The sequence below is a fragment of the Marmota marmota genome, unplaced genomic scaffold, assembly GCF_001458135.2.
Source record: "Marmota marmota marmota unplaced genomic scaffold, marMar, whole genome shotgun sequence".
Taxonomy (NCBI): Eukaryota; Metazoa; Chordata; class Mammalia; order Rodentia; family Sciuridae; genus Marmota; species Marmota marmota.
This window is the reverse complement of record NW_026000026.1, coordinates 60,947,104-60,969,129: the sequence shown is the minus strand read 5'-3', so window position 1 is coordinate 60,969,129 and position 22,026 is coordinate 60,947,104. Positions and strand designations below refer to the sequence as shown.

The 22,026-nt window shown below is 34.7% G+C and overlaps 1 protein-coding gene across 1 annotated transcript in view; it reads left to right on the top strand.

Moving 5' to 3' along the window:
* LOC107149649 overlaps window positions 1-22,026 on the top strand; it is a 110,463-nt gene that overhangs the window by 30,318 nt on the left and 58,119 nt on the right. The window contains exon 6 of the mRNA XM_048811865.1: window positions 2,844-2,945. Within this exon, the coding sequence (XP_048667822.1) occupies window positions 2,844-2,945 (102 nt within the window). The remainder of the gene's footprint in view (window positions 1-2,843; window positions 2,946-22,026) is intronic.

Here is a 22,026-nt window from a genome sequence, read left to right as displayed (position 1 = left end):
GCTTAACAGTCTCATGCCATACGAAAGTAAAATAACAAACATAATTTGATTTGAATCAACACAGTAAAAATACTCCATTAAACAAATATCTGTTGGGTAATCAATCTGTCAAAAGCACAAAATAGTATCAAGAGAGTAACCCAGAGGAAGCAAGAAGTCTTGACAAGTAGAGATATTAGAAATGATTTCTACAGGGGTCAGAAATAGGATTTCTGGTTTTCTTTTTGACTTGATTAGCTACCAACCTGTTGCAGATTGCTGAAATATTAATTCCTAAGTCCTTGAATTTCCCAGTTCTGTTTCTTAAATTATACCAAGATCCAATAAGTGGCAGTCCAAACAGTCTTACCAAAGAGAATTGTGTTAACAAGTAATGGAGATTTCCCTAGAAGCCTCCAACAGAGCAGAGCACAGAATTTTAGAGCTGGAATGCATTATTATCTTCTCAGCAACTTTGGTAGGCTTTTCCTGATTACAATAAAACAAAACAACAACAACAAAAGTGCATTTTCTTCGGACATTTTGTGAAAACTAACCTTCCTTCAGGAATTCACATGAAAAGAGTCTATCCTTCCTATCTTTGAATGTTTGCCTCTTTTGGCCGCCAATGTCTGGCATAAACTCCATAAGAATCACCACTTGTCTGTCCTCTCCACTACATTCTAGTACATAGGAAAACATCAGAAATATAGTAGGTGCTCAGTAAATGCTTATTAATGAATGACTTCTGCTATCAAACTGTGATGAATCTGGAAGAACAGATGCATGTTTCCTTGTTTTTATCAGATACTTATGTTATCTATCTGACCAAGGAAGTGGTCATATCTGAGCATGCATGGACAAATTGCTTAACCTTTTACTATATTTGTTATTTCTCATAGGAAACTTAATTTGAAAAATATTGATTTACCTCATAATATCTGAGAGAAAATTGAATAAGTTAAATGGCAAATCATCTTATAAACTGTGCCAAGTAATATAAATTTATTATACTAATGTTTCTCCCAATGTCAAGTACATGCTCACCTAAGTCTACCTGCCAGAGATGGTTAGAAAGAGATTCCACACCAATTGGGAGACTGAACTAAGGGCCTTCCCACTCTAAATAAAATTCTTGTCCATCACTTTAAATTATCAAGAGTTCTTTTGGCCTCTTAAATGCTCTTAGTTCTGGCCATATTTCAGCTACATTTTGACATTCTGTAATAGTCTTTGAATATAGACCTAAAAAAGAGGCTACTCTGCACATTTCTCTCTGAGAAATGAAAAGTGACAAATAAAAACATTTTTAAAAATTGACATAAGGCAGCAAACTGTATTATCCTTAAATTCTAATGTTTCCTATTTGTTTATGAAAGGAGACTCTTGAATTTTAGTTTAAATTTTAAGGTGTTAGGTTACCCTGACCTTATTAATAAATCACCATGCTTATTTCACAATGAATTACCTGGCTTTCCCCAGGACCCCAGAATAGGCCTATTATTAATACTTCACTTTTGTAGCTCAGAGATTTATCATTATACTTTATTATTACTTACTTTCAGTTATTTTTAGTTATTCATTGATATAGAAAAAAATTGATATATATCAATCTAATTGTTCAAGGAAGATTAATGCTCTCAGTATTATTTTAGTACTTCTCTCTGGTGGACTTGACCATAATAAAACAGAATGCACATTATTTTGAAGTCTTTTGTTATATATCTTTATTGGAAACCATTGTTAGCATTTAAAAATGAATCATCTGCAATTACGAAAGCCCTTCAGGTGTCTTATTTTATGTACTCCGAGATGATTCAGGTATATATTTTTTTTCCTAAATAAGAAATGAAGTAATTGTATTATTAAAAGATTAAAATGCCTACCATGTTTACATCTCCCTCTATGGAAACTGTCCTTCCACAAAAGGAAGAGACGGTCTTGTGGCAGCATGTTTTCTGGCTTGGAATCATGCCAGATCCTTGCCTTTGAAAATTAACAACACAGAAGAATTCTGATCAGAAAGGATTTTTCCCTCCTACTGGAATTCAAAGTTGGAAAATGCTCTTGGTAGTGAACACGGAAGTTAAAATGTTTCAAGGTGGAGAAAACTCAAGAGGGCCCATGAATGGGCTGAAGTTATGAATAAGCCAAACTTATCACAAGCAGAAGTTGAGAAGAAACATACACACATCTATACCTAGGTACACAGAAAAGAGGGTATGAAGTCAGCAGCGAGAAGAACAAACAGAAGGAAAAGCAGATGAAGAGGTTGCTGGACTAGAGTAAAAAGCCATGGGCTCTTAGTGAAGTTCTTTGGACTCTCCACCTTCAATGAAGCACAAGCTAGGAGTTTCTCGTAGAAAGACCCAATTATTCCTATATTCTTCTGAAAAGCTCAGTTGTTTAGCTTTTTTTTTTTTTTTTTTTGATTTCCTAAGACTTAAATCTATGGGTGAAGATTCTGTTTTCTTATCTTCATATATAACCTTACACTAAATATCTTATTTACAGATCTAGGTGACTTGGATATTTAAGGTTCAGATGCTTTGCAGGTAGCTGTCACACAGTGGTTAACAGGGAAGGCTTGGGCATTGTACTGCTCTACCCCTTCCTCACTGGGTGACTCAGGCAAATTGTTTAACCTCTCTGTGCCTCAGTTTCCTCTTCCCCCAAAATAAGAATAATAGGCTGTTGTATAAATTAAAGTAGATACTACTTATTTAGTACTGGTTAGAACATTTTTATTAGGTCTGGCATGTAATAAACAACAATAAGTATTAGCTACTTTAATAATAATATAGTTAATTTATAATACCTAAAAATTAACTCAAAGCAATGCCCCTTTGCTTTTTTTTTTTTAGTTCGTGAGCGAACGGTGAGACTATTCAAGGGAACTGGAGATTACCCTTGGGGATTCCGAATTCAGTTCTCCAAACCAATCATGGTAACTGAAGTGGATACCAGTAAGTGGTCTCGTAATAAAAAGCTTTAATTCATTTCAGAACAACTATCTCAACCCTAGCAAAATACATGAAATAGCCTTCAATATCATAGTCATGTAAAGTTCACATACACAGTAAAAGCAACTTCAAAATCTCAGTTTACCAAAAATGCATGATTGAGAACTGTTCATATCTTGATTGCATATTTCAAAAGACATATATTCCTGATGGAATGTACCTTTCTGATTAACAGAGAGCATTAGTTAGTCTTCCTACCAAAGAGCCCTTCTTGTTTCTACAGAAATAGGACTCAAATCTGGAGGTAAGAAGAATATTGACCATACATCTCTTGTCAGTATTTTATAGTTTCTGGGAGGAATTCTAGTACTCCTAAATTATTTTCTCTATGGCTTCCCAAGTGTCCAGATTTTTTAATTAGCATATTAAGAATTAGTAAATAATGTTAAATTAGATTTTTCTACTTCCTGATTTGTAATTTGATAATAACCTGAGATGGATGATTTGGGGGGAAAAAAAAGCAGATCTCAAACAATATCATTGGTAGAAGCATAAAATAAAGGTCTCCATACTCAGCCTGGTGCATTAGGGGAGAAGCATTGAGATTATCACAGAGGGAAACTCAGGGCCTCTAGAGAGTTTCTGGATTTCTTTATTATCAATTGTTTGTTTATCTATCTCCCCATCTGAACTCTGAGTTTTTGACCCCAAGGTCAAAAACTGCATTTCACCTATCATTTTATCCTCAATATCTGGCGAAGCATCCAACAGACAACAGAAGGGTGCTCCAATAATACTTGTTGAGTAACTGTGAGAGCCCTGGATACCAGAAGGCTGGAACAGCATGGAGGAAGGGAGACCAGTACTTTAGGAAGACCCACCCTTCATGCTTTGGCCACACACCCTAATCCCATTTCTGGCCTCATTATCACTAGAGTCCCATTTCATTTCTCTCTGCTAGACTTAGAGTTCCTCTGTTGTAGACTCTGTAGTTCTGTTGGAAACTGCCCTTCTTCTGTTGTAAAGAAGTGAATGACTGTTCAGCTCTGGAAAAAGTGACAGGGGAGACAGGTGCATCAGAGTAAATTGTTACCTCCCAGCCCATCACACAGGCATAGCTGAGCAGAAAACAGTGTTCAGACCACCACCAATTTTTTTATATTAATGGAATTTTTAACCAACTCTCAGAGTATGAGAGTAGAGTAAGGAAATATTTAGTGCCCAGATAGAATGCAAGAGCTTTTTGGAAAGGAAATTAAAGTTCATCCTGAGGAAATTTCTTGCAGGTTATCACTCATCCCTCATGATCAATAGCACACATTCTACGAAATGTAGAGTTTAGTCTCCTATAAGCCTGAGAGGAATATCTAAATACTAAGTAACCTGAACACCTATTTTAGATTCATTGATGTCATAAAAGAGAGTCATTGACTTATTTATAATATCAAAGTATCGATCAGTTAATTTCACTTTAAGTGTAAAAGCCATGTTATGTCACAGAGGAAAAGAACTCACGTTCACTAGAGGTTCACTAGAGGTGAGCAGTATATTTGAGAGCATACATGCTCTTCCTGGTAATGCATGTTTAACACAACTTGAAACTTGATGTTTTCACATCCATTTAGCAGATGAATAGATTAAGGGTCAAAGTTGTTAAATGCTAAATGGCCTGCCTAAGGCTTTATAGTTATGGTCAAGGCAACACCAGCATTCAGGTCTCAGAATTTCTACCTCCAGAACTATGATTTATTTCACAATGTTTTATTTCAGTCAGGAATCTTTGGGAACTTATAGAACATTGGACTGTACATGGTTTAAACAATAAAGGGGAAGGATGGGCTCAGAGAAACTGAAGGCTCTGAGCTGTTGCTGGGATTTGATTTGCTTCAGTGGCTCAATAATTTCATCAAAGGCATGACTTCTTTCATTCCCTTCCTTAGTATTGCATGCTTCCTGTTGAATACAAAACAATCTCCACAGTTCTAGCCTTTTTCCATCACAAATCATAGGGTCAAAAAGAGACAGAGGACAGTTTTCCAGCTTCAAATACCCTTATGTTGCTATCACCCCTGGGGCCCACTGTGAGCGGGTTTACATAGGCCAACTGCAAAGGGGAATGAGATTGTTTTAACTGACTTACTAGAAAGCCAGGACCTACTCTGGACCTGAAGGCAGAGAAATAGTCCTTTACCTTCCGCAAGCTTCTACATGATGGAAAACAGAAGGAGGTAAGGTTGTAAGGTCTAAAGAAACCCTCTAACCTCCCAGCATCAAGCCATATTAAGACAGTGGCTCCCTGCACCCAAGGAGACACAAACAAGCAGCACACACACACCAAGTATCACTTAGTTAATGCAAAAGAGGGATTTTTGCCTCTTCTTGATGTAATAGTACTTGACATCTCATCCCTTTCTCTAAAAATCTGATTCAACTTATCAAAAGAACTGCCTTTGAAATTTTCATGACTTGATTCAGGCCAAATTTATTCCTGACTACTGAAAATGTTAAATACACTAAATACCACATCAACTCTTCTTCGCTAATGGTTTAGCTAACTACACATTACCTCTGATATTTAATTGTTTATGGAATGAACAGCATTCAGTTGGTATATTAAATAAAACAATTTCTTCTCAACACTCTCTCTAATCAATTACCTTACAAATCTGTTTTTCCCTTTCTAGGTGAGTTTCGAGATGATCTCTAATTTTTTTTGTCTCTCTTAGATAATAAAGACGCCACCTCTTTGTTTCATCATTACATCATTAAAAGTCTAGACTAACGTAATAATCTGAGAACTACAAGTCAGTCTAGTATAATTATCAAAATGTCAAAATTTGTGAATATATATATATAAAATCTGTAGGTATATATATCAGAATTCTTATCCATTCTAATTTTTTTCTTCCCCTCAGTTTGAACCTTCTCAGCTTTGCAAGCATGGTTATCTTCTCTATAATTTCCTATCTCTACTTTTTGTTTATCAGAAATCCTACATCTACACCTTCAAATGGAATGGAATTTGCACCTTTTTCTGCCTCCTTCACCTATCAAAATCCAGTCCTTTCTGTTGTGTGCTTGATCCCCTTTGTTCTCACTTTGCCATGACTTACTAAATATTAGTAAATTAGGAACAGATAAAAACCTTTTTAATGTAACAAAGGAAGTTCATTTTTCTCAGTTCCTGTCCTCTGATAATAGACTGAAAATGAATGTGCAAGAGGTTAAAGGAAATCCCTGTGCCTGGCAAAGGTGGGCAGAAGAGCCTCAGAGCACAGTGCAGGTCTGTCTGGCACCTGAGAGAAGAAAAGCAGGACTGGACAGAAAGAACCTCAAGCTAGTTCTGAGAAATTCTGAGACAGGCTACTAGGGAGCCCCAGAGCAGGGGCTATTAAAGGAATCCTGCTTTGGCAAGCAACTGCTTGACTCTAGCACCCCCTCCAAATTCAGTCACTAGCTGGAATCAGCCTGGAAAAAGCATGGCCTCAATGTGAGAGATCATGGGTCCAAATGAGCGGCAGTCAAAGGTTCTTGGTTCCAGTCCTTGCAACAGGTAAATTTGGGCAGTGTTAACATAAGACTGCCACAAAGGGTGCAGGATAGTAAGCCTTGGTGAGGAAAAAAGGAAACTGATAGGAATAATTCTAATAAAGGTAAAAATCACTACTTTGAAAATGAAATGCTATAGAAAGAAATCAAAGGATGACAAAATTAACAGCAGGGAAAAACACATTCATCCGTTTTAAATCTTAGTATTTAAAGATGTCAGTTCTTCCCCAAATTATCTGTACGTATAATCATACCCAAAATTCTTGTAGTTATTTTTGTCTTCAGATTTATTTATTCATTTATTTTTGATAAGAAGTTCTCAATTAGATTCTAAAATATTTACAGGAAAACAAAGGGCTAAGTTACTAAACTGAATTTTTTTTAATACAGGGAAAAAGACTTCTATTTCATAATTAGATGTTAAAATACAAATGCATGGATATATTCTTATGCTGATGTGAGTGGATTTCAATTAAAGTTAAGTCAATTAATCAAATTATGTACGTGTGTGTGCATGTGTGTGTGTGTGTGTGTGTGTGTGTGTGCTATTTAGCCAATTATTTCTTTACTGATTAGGGAAGGGAGAGAGTCTTTCTCATGTCAGTGAGATTTGGGGTGGAAAGGTGAAATACAAACAAGTGAGGAAATAGAGCTGAAGAAGAGCTTGGCAGCAGGGCTCAGACGACAAAAGACCAAAATTGAAAATGCTGTTGAGGTCAGTTTGACTTGGCTCCTTCGTGTCCTTTATATGAGCAAGAACACAAAACAATTGTGTGCTTTGTTATTTCTGTTTCACAGATAAAAAGACAGGCAATATTTTAGCATCAAGGGCTTCCGATTTCTTACTATATTTTTGATAGAAATCTGGCTTTCACAAAAATCAATGTGTATTCATGAGAAATATATTAAATGATGCTTCACACATTCCCACTCCACTTTGTCTTTCCCTTCTCCCCTTGCTTCCCCTTGTCTTGTTTTCTCTTTCCTCTCCTCTTTCCATTTCCCTCCTCTCTTTTCCTTTTTCTCCCTCTGACTTCACCAGTTTAGTCTTCAACAGAAACAAAGGAATTTGTAAAGGAATATAAAAATTATTACCTCTTAAAAACCAAAGTGGTCTGACTTCATAAATTCAGTAGATCTTTTCAAATTTTTATCCCAAATTTTTACATACCTGTTGTGCCTGCCCTTCTAGATAAAATAAGTTAATGTAGTTTAATAAGATTTTATGGCTTATTTAATTTCTGATACCTTTTTAACTGTTCAAATGTGAGACAAATAAAAATGTTTGTATTGCAAATGGCTTTTTATTTAGGAGGCCCCAAGGTTTTTGTAATAGGAAAAGCTGAGACATCTTTACTGTACCAGAAACGGTGCAATACATAGTTAACCTAGGATTTTATTCATCATAAGAAAGTGCTGCCCTGGCAGGGATTCATGTAGCTGCTGAGTCTAGTTTTCTTTTTAAAAATGTATTCCTCAATGCTGAAGAGCACCCTCTGAAATCCATTGTCTAGTCAAATCTACTAAATGAGGGGTTGAGGGACTTTAAAATTACACATATTTTCAGCCCTTCTGAGAATCTTATTCATACCACAAAACATTGTTCTGGATGCAGTAGAGAGGCTTAATTACACACTGAAGATAAAAAGATAAATCGATGAGACCTGTAGGTGGGATGGAAATGATTATCCATAAGTATAGAGAGACTGAGCTTGCTTGGAGCTTACATAACTAATTGCCTACACCCGGCTGGCATTTGCATGAACATTTTCTATGAAAGCCTAAATGCTTGTGAGATCTGTTGGCATAAACAAAAGAAACAGATGTTTCAACTTTGATACCAAGCAAACTTGAAAAGAAAACTATAAATTTAAGGAAAGGCAAACTATAGAGGACATTTTGAACAAGGCCCATCTTTTTGGAAGCTCTAGCATTTAAAATGCTACTGTTATAGAACAATTTTTAAATGAAATCTACAAGCTCCTTTTTTAATTATAAGGTTTTCAGATTCTGCATTATATGTAAATATACATGAAAATATGGAGTAGCTCAGCATTCATTTCTCCATAATAAACACGGAACTGTGCAGTCAAGTATCTTATTAGAGGGAAATGTAAATTTAGAAAATCATGGTCTTATTTTCCACCAGCAACATAGACTGAATTATTCCACCCACCCCCAAGATCAGCCTCAAGTGGTGGAAATATCTGTGTGGTATATATCACAAGGCTACCTTGAAATATCTCCCCCAAGAAGTCCTAATGCCTCAAACTCCCACCATAATTACTAGATAAAGGAAAACTTATAAGTTGTATTGCATGATATTGGAACACAATCAGTACCCTTGATAACTAAACTTAAAAGCAATTATATAAACTACCCAGAAGAGTTACACTCCATAAATAATTACTCTACAAACAAGAATTATTTTCACTCTCATAACTTAATGATACAAAGATAGCATAATTTTCAAATGAGCAGGGGATTTGAATAGACATTTCTCTGAAGAAGATGTATAAATAACCAATTAGCAAGTGAACAGTGTTCACCATCTGTAGCCATAAGGGAACCACAAATCAAAACCACAGATATACCACTTCACACTCACTAGGAGGGCTGTAATAAAAAAAAAAGTTAGATAATAAACATTGACAAGAATGTAGAGAAATCCAAAACACGCATGCAATACTGGTGGGAATATGAAATTGTGTAGTCACTTTGGTAAACAGTCTTGACTGTTCCTCAAAATGTTAGATATGGAGTTCCCACTTAGGGCAGTTCCACTTATGGTATAAATTCACAAAAAATGAAAACAGATGTTCACAAATTTCAAATTTGTCTCCAAATTTACATAGCTGTTTTTAAATGTGAATAACGCAAATGCCCATCAATTGAAGAGTGGATTAAAAATATGCCATATTCTAACAATGAATATTGTTTGTCAGCTAAAGGAATATATGAAAGCTTATAACACAGATGAATCTTGAAAACTTTAGGCTGAGTGAATAGAGCCAAACAAAAAAGACCATTTGTTTTATGATTCATTTTATATGAAATGGCATAGTCACAGTAGACAAGTCCAGAGAAGCAGAAAGCAGATTTATAGTTGCCTTAGGTTGGGGGGTTGGTGGGGGGGGCAGTGGATAGAAAGTAACCATTATTGACTAGTTTCTTTCCATAGTGAAAAAAATGTGCTAAAATTAGATTGTGGTGAGGGTTGCACCACTCCATCAATATACTAAAAATAATTGAATTGTTCAGTTTACACAGATCAAGTAGATTGTATGTGAATTAAGGGTGCTTTTTTTTTAAAAAAAAAAAAAAGAATTATTTTCATATTAGTAAACTCTTTAAGTAAAGAAAAAAGTTATTTAAAATCAAATTTTACTTAGTAATGACAACCTATTACTGGACCCCTACATTTATTTTAGTGGTTTATAACTTTATCTAATCAATCATTTAACCTATTGATTGGCACAAATACTCAAATGTTTTCCTTCTACTTCCATAATCCTTAAAGTTTTTTATCATTTACTTTCCCATTTCCGGATATTATCACCTTTACTCTGTTCTTACTTTTTTTGACTTCTTGGACATAAAAGGATTAAAAATGCTGTGGTTACTCTTTTCTTCATGGTACTAAGAATTGAATTTAGGGGCGCTCAGTCACTGAGCCACATCCCCAACCCTTTTTATTTTTCCTTTGATACAGGGTCTTGATAAGTTGCTTAAGGCCTCGATTAAGTTGCAGAGGTTGGTTTGAACTCACAATCCTCCTGCCTTGGCCTCCTGGGCCATCGGGATTACAGGAGTGCCACCACACCCAACAACTGTAGTTACTCTTATGGCGCCATGATACGACTGTTGATTTTCTTTTCAACCCTAAAATTCTTCACTGTCTTCATTGACTTTTTACTCTTGAGTCCATGCTAAGATATATCTATTTCTTTCTTGTATTCTCTTTGCCCCCTCTTTTCTCCTCTCTCTAAAGTTAATTATTCTTCAATATTTTGTCTTCAAAGCTCTGATTTATCTTCTTACATTTGTCCCATTGGTTAAGAAACATGAATTTATTTCTCAGGCCTATCTTATCTTCTAGATTTGAAACATATTTTTCAATAACTCAAATGAATATTTTAAATTTTATCTTCCAAGTTTATCTCAGTGTATCTAAAAACACACATATTCAACAAACACTTAAAAATCCCCTGCCTTGTGTCAGAGATTATACTAAGCAGGGTAAACATCAAAATAATTAAGAAATTTTACTTGTCCATAATGTGTTTACAGTCCATTAAAATTAGATAGACAGGTACACAAATAAATGAATAAAATGTTTCAGCTCCCATGACAGATTTTTATACCTCATTTCCAATTCTCATTTCTGGAGTCATATTTCAGGTTTGTATATTTTAGTAATAATGTTAATACTGATCTGCTTAATGTAATCTCTCCCTACCCTAAATTAAGCTCTTATAAACAACTGCATATTTATTTTCTGCTCAAAATCTTTAATGGTTCTCTATTGTTGAAGGATCAAGTATAAATTCTGGATCTTCACCATCAAGAAGACCCTTCATATTTTGGTCATCTTTTCTGCCTTTTCCCCTCTGTCTCCCCACAGCCTCTCTCCAGCTAATCTGAGTCTCTTACTCTTTGACATGTCTTAAAAAGTTGTTGCCATAAGTTTGTTCAGAATACTTTTAATTTCTTGCTTTTCATATTGTTTAAAATTATGTTAGCTTTGGAACAAAAATATATTTATGACTTAAGACCAAAAACTTAAAAAGTAAAAAAGAAAAAAAAAAAAGGTTGTTAGTCCTTGTGGTTGTTCCTCCACAAAGGTTGTTACTCCATTGTGGATGTTTTTGGTTGGAGAATAGTTTTATACCAAATAATGTTTTGTGATACCTGAGTTTCTTTTTCTTATGTTTGTCATCCCTAAGGGCATTGAAGTCATTGGCATCTGGCAGGCAGTAGGAAAAGAATATGAAAGGTTGGCTCTTGGGATGATGTCATGGGCCAGGTCTGGAAGTGGCACCTTTGCTTTGGTTCACAGTCCAATAGCTAGAATTCATATATATTGCATGCCCAACAGCAAAGGAATGCATGAGTCAAAAGACAAGAGAAATTGTATTTGTGAACACCTAGCACTCTGCCACTTTATCTTCCCTATGATTCCCCACTAAAAAGAATCTATTTATTAATCAGTCATACCAAATTCTAATTATTCTGAAAAGCATTTTGTAACTATCCCAAATTGGAGTGAAAATGTCCTTTTCCAAAGTTTTACATTATCTATAGCCTTTGTTTTATGTTTTTTTTTATATTTGTCACTCACTATATTACAAATATATATATATATATATATATATATATATATATATATATATATATATATACATTTTATTAAGCATGTCTTTTCTTTTGCAATGGAATTTAAAATTCCTTACAGGTAGGAATTATNAAAAAAAAAAAAAAAAGAGCAAACGAAGAAAAAGAAATCAGTCAATCAACCAATCAATCAATCTGTGGTCTAAAGCTTCTGGAGATTCTGCAAGGGCCACCTGAGGGTTCCCTTTAAAACAATTCTAACAAAGATGAAAAAGACCACACCAACAGTGCTAATGCATGCCACATACCCTTGCATCCCCTCACATTGAACTTTGTGAAAAGGTTAATATTGTCATCCTGTCTGCAAAACAACTTACTTTTTTTGGACCAAGTTAGGAATCCTTATCTTCCTGCAGACCTAAAAATACACAGCTAGAAAGTGTTGTGTTACACCATGGGATTATTTGGTATAGTATCCATTCCTGGTTCCGTAAATGATGTATAAATACTTCAGTGTCACTGAAGTATATTATCAGACAATAAGATATTTAAAATGTGTGCACTTGGGAGAGGACACACTTCTCAAGCAGTAGGTGTCACTTGCCTTTCTCATGCTTAGGGGTTAGCAACAGCGAGAGACTTCTCTAGCACAAGAAAATCATTAACAAGTGCTGTGTCCTGAGGAGTGTTCTGAACTTTTTTTGAGATAGAATTTGGCTTGGTGTTTTGCTGTTCTGTAGTACTGGTACCGGATCTACCAGGAATCCAAGAACATTGTCAGTTAAGCTTATGTAGCCACTACATGAAAGTCCTCCAAAAACATTTATGGTTTATGGAGAACAGTTGAGAAGTCAAAGTAATATTATCATGATTATAATAATGAATTGATAGTATCCCATACCATAAGAGAATTTTACCCCTTGCTTCTGGACTTAGTTGTTCCTAGGTTCTTTCTCAGAGATAATTGCTTTATATAATATTTTTTAGTTAAATAAACCATTGCTAATATTTTTACTCTTAATATCTCTATTTTTCCCCAAGAAGTTTAATATTCTTTATAATTCTGAACCATTTCACCTCAATATATCAGTTAATGGAAGGCAGAAAATATCTCTACAACTTGAATGGAGGGGTTTCTGAGTTCTGACAAGGTGATGAACAAACGTTGGTAGTGGGAGAAAGGCCAAATTCCTGGCCTGTGCTGCCCCTGGGAGCTATTTGGTAAGATAGATTTATCTGCTCTTATAACCTTCAATAAACCATTCCTTGTTTGCCACACTGCTGCTCTCCAATGAGGACCGTGGACCTGTGTCTTTGCCAATCCTCAAACCCAACATTCTAGATCTGAGATGCTCAATTAAAGACAGAAAGAGACTGTGGGTGGGGGGAGATCATTTCACACCAATGTTTGTGTGAGAGAGGTGGAAATTGCAACTAATAGTAAAAGAGAGCTAAGCATCTCCTATAAGAAATAGGTTAAGCAAATGCTTATTACTTTCTTTCTCCTCCATGTGGCCCTGGATGACAAATTCTCCATTCCAACACCACTTAAAGCCATAAAAATAGCAGCATCTATTGGGGGCAGTCAGGGAGATGAGCCCAGCTGGTTTGGGGAGTTGATTATTCCTCATTCAGGCATAATCTGCACATCCCTAGAATTAATTGATTATAGCAAAGATTTTAGTTGAGAAACAGTGGAGTCTATGGCAGAAGAACAGAGAGATTCCCTGAGATTCAGAATCATCTGGTAATGAAGTAAATGACACAAATTCAGTAGCTGGGACAAGACACCAACCTGAGAAGCTTATGGCCCTGAGGAATACCTTGTTACCACCACCATTTACTCACCATGGGGGATATCAACTATGGCCTGGAATTTAAACCATCTCCCTGTACATATTTTCTTGGATTTTTTAAACAATTCCAGAGCAATAAGAGATGTCTAGTAAAAATAATAAGACATCTGAGAAACACAATTACAATAAAAGAATGATAACATACAAAAAAATCTATAGCAAGCAAAGCAAAATAAATGAACACATCTGATAAAACAAGCATATAAAATAAGATCAAAAAAATATAAAAAATGGTGAAGGAGAACATTCATAGAATATTATGTATGAAGCAGAAAAGCAAATGTAAAGAAGAAGCAATTGTCAGTACTAGATATAAAGAAGACAATTGTTGAAATTATTGGTGTAGTAGGTGAACTGAGTAATGAGAAATATAGTAGAAAGATTTTTAAAACATCCAAACTATTCAGTGTAAACACTCTTAAAGGAAGTATCAGAAGAGTTCAAAAAATGAAAAAAAAGGAAATACATAAGAACAGTTACGAAATACAGATAATATAAAAAATGTGATAGTATTTCAATCAAGAGTGCTTGAAGGAAAAACTCAAATACATGAAACAAAAAATATTTTTAAGAAAAGTGAAAGACTTCTCCATAATTAATGAAAGAGAGAATTCAGAAAATGCTTACAGATTACTCAATAGATAGGGGTAAAACCCTCAAAATGGCATATTGATGTGAAATTTAAGATATCAAAGAAAAAGAGAAAAATTTTAACTTTCAGGAGATAAAAAATCATATTATCACTAAAGGAACTGAAATTTGATTGGCATTGAACTTTTTAACAGCAACACCAGATGCTAGAATATGATAGAGTAATATTTTCATAGTATTACAGGAAATTAGCAGTATGACTCAAATGTAATAGTCAACTAAACTATTACTTAAATGTAAGTGCACAATAAACACATATGTTAGCATTCATAGCTTTAGAAAAAAATTGTTTAAAATATTCCCACATGAAACTGTACAAAGAAGAAATATAAATCCAGAATGGTTTTATGCTAATCATGGGAAATAGAAGTGACGAAATAACTCAAAGTTTCCCATTGTCCATATTAGCCTCCAGCCAGGACAAAACAATTTTATTTAACTCAGAATTTACTAAACTCAAAAAGTGATTAAAATATCTAAATATAAAGTAAGCATCAATAATAGATAATGTAAGCAGGATAACAGAGTAAGAAGTGCCAGACTATCCTTTCTTGCACAAACATACCAATTTAGCAACTATTCACAGACAAATTCCCATTTTGAGAAATCTGGATATTAGGTAAAAAGTTGCCTTATCCCAGAAACAATAAATCAACCTAACTAAAGCTAGAAGGAAGATTTGTGACATTCTCTCACCTGAATTCTTACACCCACTACTGCACCATATGATCAGGAAAAGAACCCCTAGCTACCACCTTCTCTAAGAAGAGGGGAAGGGTTGGTATGCACATCAAACACTGCAACTTTCCCAGTGGAGTTCCAGAGGACTGGCTTTCAGTCTTGAAGATCTGGTGAAGAACAGACATGGAAGTTTCAGCTGGTAAACACCATAATCTTTCCTTGCTCAGCAAAGAACAAGGAGAAAAAATTCTAGCTCTTAGCTAAACCTAGGGAGGGAAAGATTTGATCTATATGTGCAGCTTCCCAACATCTCCATGACTGCCGAAAGAACTGGCATTCATTTAGCCAGTCTTGGAATATCAATAGGTCTGATGCGTCCAGATCATAAAGAAGTTAAATTGTCCTTGTTTGCAGGCAACATGATCTTATATACAGATAACTTAGATGCCAAAACAACAAAGAATTGAATTCTGTCAAGTTGCAAGATTAAAAAAAAAATCAATATAAAAAAATTACCTATTATTCTATACACTAACAACAAGGTATCTGAGAAGGAAATTAGGAAAACAATATCATTTATAGTAGCACTGAAAAGAATCAAATACTTAGCAAGAATTTACCTAAGGAAGTGAAAGATTTATACACCACAAACTACAAAACATTGATGAAAGAAATTAAGAAGATACAAGCAATGGAAAGGTATCCTGGGTTCATGGATTGGAAAACTATTAAGAATAGATAACAAATATCCATACTACCCAAAGTAATCTATAGATTCAGTGCAATGATTATCAAAAACCCAGCAGCAGTTTTTTTACAGAAGTAGAAAAACCAATTATAGAATTCATATGGAAACACAAAAGACTACAGATATACAAATCAATCTTTATAAAAAGAATAAGGACAGAGACATCACATTTTTATTTCAAAATATATTTCAAAATGACAGTAATCAAAACAGTATAATACTTGGGCTGGGGTTGTGGCTCAGTGGTAGAGTGCTTATCTCACATGTGTGAGGCACTGGGTTTGATCCTCAGCACCACATAAAAAAATAAATAAAATAAAGGTATTTAAAAAAATATGGTACTGACATACAAATAGACAAATAGCTCAGAAGAATATAACAGACAGCCCAGAAATAAAGCCGTGCATATATGGTCAACTGATCTTTGATGGCATATCAAAAATGCGCAATGGGGGGAAATGGTGTCTTCAATGTATGGTGTTGAAAAAACTGAATATCCACATGCAAATGAATGTAATTGGAACTTTATATTACACCATACACAAAAATGAATGCAAAATGAATTAAAAATTTAAGAACTAAAACTCCTAAAAGAAAACAAATTGAAATTTTTTTCATGATATTGATTTTAGCAGTGATTTTTTTATATAAAAACAAAAATACAGGTAACAAAACCAAAAATAAATCAATAGGATACATCAAACTAAAAACACTCTCATTATAGTTAATATCCAAAATGTATAAGGAATTTCTAAAGCTCAAAAGCAAAAATTAAAAAGAAAAAGAAAAAAAAAACCATAGTAATCCAATTTAAAAATGAGCTAAGGATTTGATACTTCTCCAAAGAAGACATGCAAAGAGCCATCAAGAATACAAAAAAAAAAAAAAAAAAGATCATTGTCACTAATTGTTACAGAAATGCAAATCAAAATCACACTGAGATATCACCTCATATCTGTCAGGATGGCTACTACAAAAATAAAATAAAATAAAAACTGTAGACAACATGTGTTGGAAAGGAGGTAGAAAAATTGAAATCCTTACATACTGTTAACAGGAATATAGAATGTGCAGCTACTATGGAAGATAGTGTGAAAAGACTTCAAAAAACCAAAGAGAATTACTGTATGACCTAGGACTCTCAGTTGTGGGTGTGTTTTCAAAGGGAATGAAATCAGGATCCCAAAGATCTGCACTCCCATGTTCATTGCAGCACTCTTCATAAAAGATAAGATGTGGAAACAACCTAAAGGTTCATTGGTAGATGGATTAAAGAAAATGTGGTATATAAATAATTAAATACCATTCAGCATTTTAAAAAGAAGGTAATTCTGCAAAATATGTCAACATGGATGAACCTTGCGGATAGTATGCAAAGTGAAATAATCCAGTCACAGGAAAAAACACTGAATGATTACATTTATGTGATATATTTCAAATAGTCAAAATCATAGAAGCAAAGAATATAATGGAGATTTCCAGGAGCTAGACGAAGGTAAAATGAGGGAGTTGTTAATCTAAGGAGTATAAAATTTAAGTGTTGCTACTGAATAATTTCCAGACATCTCCAGAACATTTTACCTGTAGTCAACAATAGTGTGTTATACACTTAAAAATTTGTTAACAGGGTAGACACCAGGCTAAATAAATAAATAAAATTTTATTATTAATTCTTGATATAAGTAAGAAGAATTGATATTTAAAATCCAAAAAAAAAGTATTAGTAAATTGGAACTTCATTCATAAGTTTAAAGAAAATAAATTCTATATCCTACAGAGCATACATACTCTTTTTCTGAATACAAAAGAACATTCACAAAAATTGACAATATATTAAGCTCAGGCACTTGACATCATATAGATTATATTCTCTATCTATAATGTAATTAAGTTAAATTAATTAATAAAATAATAACTTTTTAAGTCCACTAAACAGTAGGAATAGCAGTTTTCTTTCTTAACTTGAGAAAGACTATCTGCCTATATTAGTCAGCTTTCTGTTACTATGACCCTGTTACTATGACAAAATACCTGAAAAAAATAAACTTAAAAAGATAAAAAGTTTATTTTGGCTCATAGCTTCAAATATTTCAATTCATGATTTCTTGGACCTGCTGCTTTGGGCCTGTGGTGGCACAGTCTATCATGGCAAGAATGCCTGGGAGGGGAGGCAAGAGAGACAATCAGAAAGCAATAGAGACAAAACGAGGGAACAGATTCTCAGTGTCCTTTCAAGGGCACAACCCCAGCAACTTCATTTCTTTCCACTAGGCCCTACCTCCTAAAGTTTCACCACCTCTCAATAGCATGACAGTTTGGCTACCAAACCTTTAGCATATGGGCCTTTGGGGGACTTTTACAATCCATACCATAACACTACCCAAATCCTAATCATCAAAAAAAGTACACACACAAGATCAAAACATATAACAGAGAAACTTTGAACACATTTCTTTTGATAATGAAAAAAGACAATGCTGATAATAACAACCCTATTTATCAAAATATCAAAGGGCCTGACGCATCCAATAACACATGCAAGAGAAGGAAAGAGAAATGTTCTAGGAGGAAAGAGAAAAAAATGTTATCGTTTGCAGATTATATGAGTATCAGCAATCCAGCATCTAGAACTAAATAGACAAAGACTGAACAAACCAAGATCACCTTATAAAAATCAGTAGTATCTGCTTACATCAGTAAAAAACAAAAAGAAAATGATATATGATTAACATTATCAACCAAATTATAGGGTAGGTAAGAATTAATCTAACAAAAAAAATGCACAAGAACTTCATGGAAAAAATATTTATGGTTCCCTCAAGGTACATAAAAGAAAATTTAAATACTTGGAAATGGAGTGGAAAAATTTGTAAAGATCTTAATTCACCCAAAATGAATATAAAAATTCAATAACATTCCAATAAATTTTTAATAAATTGTGTGCGGCTTGTCACACTTATCCTCAAATATGTAGAAAACTAAATATTTGCAAATAACTATGTCATTTGTAAATAAGGCAAGCCATAGCAAAGGACTTTTCCTACCAGATACTAAGATATATTACAAATCTATAATAATATATAAAAGGTGGAGTTCTTCCACAGAACAGATAAAGACTAGTGGAAAGAAAAGGACTAGAAGGCTCAAAAACATACTCAAATATTAATCAAAACTTTATATATGGAAAAGGTAACCCCACAAAACAATGAGGAGAGGACAAAATTTCTAAAAAAATCTCACTTTTATAGAGAAGTTAGCTGGATTCAAGCATTATGGCTTAACCTTTATATCTTTTACAAATGTGGACTTCAGCTATATTAAAGACTTCTATTGTAAAGTTGAAAGCATTGTCAATAAAAGAAATTGTAGGAGAATAACTTTGTCAGTAATCAAAGAAATGCAAATTATCAGCAAGATGATAGTTTAAATCCTAAAGATTTAAAAAAAAAACAACAATGATTGAAATAATAGAAATACAAGACAGAAAGGATAAGGAAATGAGCCTACTTGTGCACTCCTTAGGGGATGCGGGCATTTCAGAGAGCAATCTTGCAGTGACTAGGGCAGTGCCTATAAATCTTATATCCTTGCAGTTGCACTTTAGTGTGAACAACCCCAAAAAAACTTTCAAAGGGACCCATGCAACAGCATTTGTTGCAGTGTTCTATGTAGTAGAAAAGAATTACAGGCAGTTTGGGTGGCCATCACTAGATGAAAGGATAAGTAAACCACAAGAGATTCACACTCTGCGTTTCTACACCTCACTTCACAACAGTAGCCAGGACCATGGATAGATTTGTAAAACATGGTTTTGAGTTGAAAATAAAAGAGAGAGGAGGGGAGAAACAAAGCAGAGTGAGAGAGAAAGATATAGAACTACATCTTAGCATAATATTGTTTATAAAAATAAACCAATGTACACAAAATACCACAGTCAGTGTGTTTTGTAAGGGACAGAATGCCTGACGAGAAAATAAAGTAAAACAAAACAAAATGAAATAAAGCAAAAAGAGGTCTTGCAGAGAACCATGTGCCAGAATCTGAATGTGACAATCAGCTGATCTGAGAATCAAGAACACCAGAGTTCAACAGCAACAGAGGAATGCTTCCTGATATAGGCAGATAGTCTTTCTCAAGAAAGGGGAACCCAAAAAACAACTTTAGCCCCATCTACATTCTAAAATATATAGGCAGTAATGGTGAAAGAAGGCAGAACAAAACAGGATTACTGGGGAGGGTGGGTCTACAAGAAGAATATACATGACCATGAAATTGATCTATATTTGTGAAAATCAAATCACTTTTTGCCACATGTTGAATCCTAAATCTAGCTGTATATTAGTCACTGGTAAGAAATTTGTGGTCGTGGTCTGCACATTTGTAATTTGAGTTAACTCTCCCTGATGATTCTTTCACAAACAGCCCTGCATCAGAGCACGGCATCTCAGAGACATGCTATGGCCCTATGATTACAAGTGTATTTTCTTGGACTCCAACACCAGTGTTACCTCCCCAGACTAGCGTGACAAAGGAGATTTACTGAAGATTAGGAAGTCTAATTTCATAATTAGGATTACTATTTAATAGTACTGATCACACACACCTGTTAAAATACTTTGATTTTTGCTGACAGGAAGACCAAAACAATTTTTTTAAAAGTGCTCAGTGTCACATTGTGATGACAATGTCTCTGTGTGAATATTTGTTTTAGTTTGGTGTCCCTTACTTTTTGTTTTTGGCTTTTCTATACATGTATAGGGCTCCTTATTTGCAGACTCATGTAGAAGATTTAATCAACAATAAAAAAGAGTAAAGGAACACAGTAATGCTTAATCAGTCCAGAGTCCTTCACCTTCTTCTGGGCTACTTTGCTTCACTAAGTGCAGGCTTCACTAAAATCAAGCACACAGGTACCTCTGGAGCCCAGGCCCTCAGCTGTGAAGCACACAGCAAGCCCTCAGGGACAGTACTTGTCTTGCACATTTCTCCTCTGTGCTGAGGAGAGTGGTAGAGTTTGTCTGACAGCAGAGGTGTGACTCTGACACAGTTTAAGATTGGTGGCATAATAAGAAGACGGTAAGCCAAGGAGAAAGTGTGAATTAGAAAAAGAAATTATTTTTTCTCTTTCCTGTAGCTGTAAATAACCTCACACAACTCCTTACTTTCAAAGCTCTGGGCCAAAGTGCTAGGAAAGAAGAGCTTGCTGGGTAGCTTTTGCTTTGAAGAACATCATCACCAAAGAGCTAAATTTGCTAAAGATTTAGTTTTCAAGCTTTTTTTCATCTAATGAAACTGGAAGTTCTCTTGACTCTTTAATCTCAGGCTGCAGATATTTACTTTCCCACATCCTTCATCCCACCCACCACCAAAAAACAAGCAAGATGTCCAGAAAAGGAAAGTAATTCTTCAGGTTGGAGAGATACATAGAAAAAGAAGCAAAGGAGGGAGCTAGTTTTGTTGCTGAGAAATATAGGGACTGAAAATGGAAGCAGGCAGAGACTGGTAAATCATAATCAAGGAGAGGAAGAAATATGGAAGTTGGTGGCAAAGACTGTGCTAAATAACAGAGCCTCTTGGAAACTGAGAGGTACCTGAGAACTTGCAATTCAAATTGTAGTCAAACATTACCTGAGAGCTTGTTACAAATTCAGAATCTCAGGCCTCATGCAGACCCACTGAGTGAGGATATGCAGTTTAGCAAACCACTGGCTGATTTGCATTCTTATTTGATTTTTAAAGCATTGAACTAAAGACACTTCCTAATTTTAAGCTCCCAGTAAGTTAATAAATATATGATAACAAAACCAGGAGGCTTTAAACGTTCCTACTTGACAATTTAGTTCTTTTAACAAACACACACACACACACACACACACAGTACAATGACTATACTAATAACTTTTTTTGAAGTTAAGATCAACTGTCTAAAATCTTAAATTAAGCTTCTCTGTGAATGTCAGGTCCAAGTCCTCTGGGCCCTGATAGAATTGGATGAATAGTATAAAAACCACCACTGTCCAACAGCTGTTTGGAACTGAGAAACTCCCGATGCATCCGGCTCATGTCTGAAACCTGCATGTGAAAAACTTCCTTCTACTATGATGACACTATGCTGCAGCAGGGCCATCTGTATCCCTACCCCAGAGAGAATTTTTTGTGGTACACCAAGTTTTGTTTATGGCCAGACTGAAATACAAGCTTGGCCTGATCAGTATCAGAGAAACCCATATGCAGACTATGTAAGCAAGAGAAAAATGACCTCAAG